Source organism: Citrus clementina, unplaced genomic scaffold (assembly GCF_000493195.1).
Source record: "Citrus clementina cultivar Clemenules unplaced genomic scaffold, Citrus_clementina_v1.0 scaffold_5, whole genome shotgun sequence".
NCBI lineage: Eukaryota > Viridiplantae > Streptophyta > Magnoliopsida > Sapindales > Rutaceae > Citrus > Citrus x clementina.
Genome location: NW_006262201.1, coordinates 9,134,288 through 9,136,872, shown reverse-complemented (window position 1 = coordinate 9,136,872; position 2,585 = coordinate 9,134,288). Strand labels below are relative to the sequence as shown.

At 40.4% G+C, this 2,585-nt stretch overlaps 1 protein-coding gene across 1 annotated transcript; it reads left to right on the top strand.

The window, feature by feature from the left end:
- Positions 1–98: 98 nt before the first annotated feature.
- Positions 99–2,559, top strand: LOC18040317 (probable receptor-like protein kinase At1g11050). Its single transcript, XM_006431780.2, has one exon. It carries the CDS (start codon positions 202–204, stop codon positions 2,155–2,157), a length of 1,956 nt encoding a protein of 651 aa, XP_006431843.2. The 5' UTR covers positions 99–201; the 3' UTR covers positions 2,158–2,559.
- Positions 2,560–2,585: the final 26 nt, after the last annotated feature.

Genomic DNA, 2,585 nt, shown 5'->3' with positions numbered 1-2,585 from the left:
TAGCAAACGCGCTATACTCTGAGAGTGAGTTTCCTACTAACTGCAGAAAATCAGCCGCTGATATAAACAAGCAAGGTCGACCCATTGCCAATGCATCTGTGCATCAAAGACGACTCAGAATCCTCAATTGCCCTTTCCCATTTCGTTTCTCTCTTTATTTATCAACTTTGGAGCTCGCAAAACTTGGCAAAAAGGAGACAGATGAAGAGCCTTCATTTGCTTCAAATTGTGTCTCTTCTTTCTTTGTCAGCTTTCTCTTTCACCACCTCTGCCACCTCTCCTTCATCTAAAAATGATTCTACAACATGTCCAATGGACCTGAATTATGTTTTGAGAATCCCATGGAACAAAACAAGTTGCGAAAATTATGAAGCCAACAGCACCAATATCAGAAACAACAAGAACCCATGTTGCCTAAGTTTATTGTCTCTCTATGGGGTTGCTTTTGCCCAGCATCTCAAAGAAACTACTTTTTTTCGACTTCCAAATTTGCCCACATCTGTTTCTTGTTTACGGGATTTTCAGACAAAGTTGTCAGCTTTCTCTTTGTCTGATAAGTTGGTGTCTTATTGCTTAGACCCTTTTCACTTTGTGACCAGCCGCAATAAATGTGCAAGTATTGAGTCATTACAGGATTGGAAGAGCAAGCTTGGTGGGTCAACTCAGCTGGACTCGTCCTGTAAGTCTGATTTAACTGATCTTTCAGCTTGTGATTCTTGTGTTGCTGCTGGGTTTAAAGTTCAGAGTCAGCTGATTGCTGTTGATGGTAATACGAGTCATGCCACTGATTGTTTTTACTTTACAATTCTTTATGCTGCTGGTATCGTTAATGAGTTTGGTCCTGAAAGTAATGGAGCTTTATCATGTATTTTTGGTTTGTCATTGATGTCCCCCATGAAGTCTTCAAATAAGAGACATTCAGCTCTTGTTTTTGGCTTGACCGGAGCTGGGGTGGCAATTTTTGTCATGTTTGCTTTGTTGGGTTTGTATTTTTGGTGGGATAAAAAGTTGAGGAAGAGATTTTATGGTTCGGGTTTAGATTCCTCTTCTAGTTTAGAGGGACCAAGTTCTAGGCCGAAATTGAGGCCTAATACTGGTTCAATTTGGTTCAAGATTCAGGATCTTGAGAGAGCAACTGATAAATTCTCGCAAAAGAATTTTATTGGGAGAGGTGGCTTTGGTCTTGTTTACAAGGGGATTCTACAAGATGGGACAACGGTAGCTGTTAAAAAGGTAATTGAGTCTGATTTTCAAGGTGATGCAGAGTTCTGTAATGAGGTTGAGATTATTAGCAATTTGAAGCATAGGAATCTTGTGCCTCTTAGAGGATGCTGTGTGGTTGACGGGGATAATGAGAGAGGGAGCGAGAGATATCTTGTTTATGATTACATGCCCAATGGAAATGTTGATGACCATTTATTCCCTTCTTTCAATGATGGAAGTGGAGTTGCTAAGAGGCCATTGACTTGGCCTCAAAGGAAGAATATAATATTAGATGTGGCAAAGGGGTTAGCTTATTTGCACTATGGAGTGAAACCTGCAATTTATCATAGAGATATTAAGGCCACGAATATCCTGTTAGATGCAGACATGAGAGCAAGAGTAGCAGATTTTGGTCTTGCAAAACAAAGCAGGGAAGGGCAGTCTCATCTTACTACAAGAGTGGCAGGAACTCATGGGTACTTGGCACCTGAATATGCTCTTTATGGGCAATTGACTGAGAAGAGTGATGTTTATAGCTTTGGGGTGGTTATTTTGGAGATAATGTGTGGAAGAAAGGCTCTTGATTTGTCAACATCAGGATCTCCACGTGCATGCTTGATAACGGATTGGGTTTGGTCATTAGTGAAAGCTGGAAAAGTATGGCAGGCTTTGGATCCGTCTTTGTTGAAAGAGGATGATTTTTTGAGTTTGAATCCTAAGGCAATAATGGAGAGATTTGTCTTGGTTGGGATTTTGTGTGCTCATGTTATGGTGGCTTTGAGGCCTACCATTTCAGATGCTCTGAAAATGTTGGAGGGGGACATCGAAGTTCCACCACTTCCTGATCGGCCAATGCCTCTTGGGCATCCTTCATTCTATGGTGATGATAGCACTTTTGGCATCTCACCTGCATTGAGTGGGCTGCAATTGCATACTGGAGACATGCTAAGGTAATGATGAAAGATCATAATTTTTTAGAACTGGTATAGTGCCTAAATGGATGTTAAATCATAACCCCTATTCACGGTCTACAGAAGACCTAGAGTTGATTCAGTGCTTGTTCAGAAAATGGATTGTTCGAGGTTCTTGAATGAAGAAGCTGCATTCTGCTTGGTATTGGCTTGGTATATGTAGAGAATTGCCACAGACATCATTTTAAGAGTTCTGAGTGTAGACCAAACCATGTATGACAGATTTAACTTTGTTGTATGAAGTTTTAATGCTACGGACTGTAACAAAAATTAGGGGTGGATTGAAGACTCATTGATGCAAGTGAAGTACACAAGAGGAAATCGTAAACTCAGTTTTGCTTTTGATAAGATGGGGCAAGAGAAGAGTTTGTGAAAATTTTTTTCTTTTCTCCCATCTTGTCAGTAAAACTG

Bases quoted from the DNA above. Each gene is read 5' to 3' on its own strand.
- LOC18040317 (XM_006431780.2), top strand. From the start codon at position 202: ATGAAGAGCCTTCATTTGCTTCAAATTGTGTCTCTTCTTTCTTTGTCA.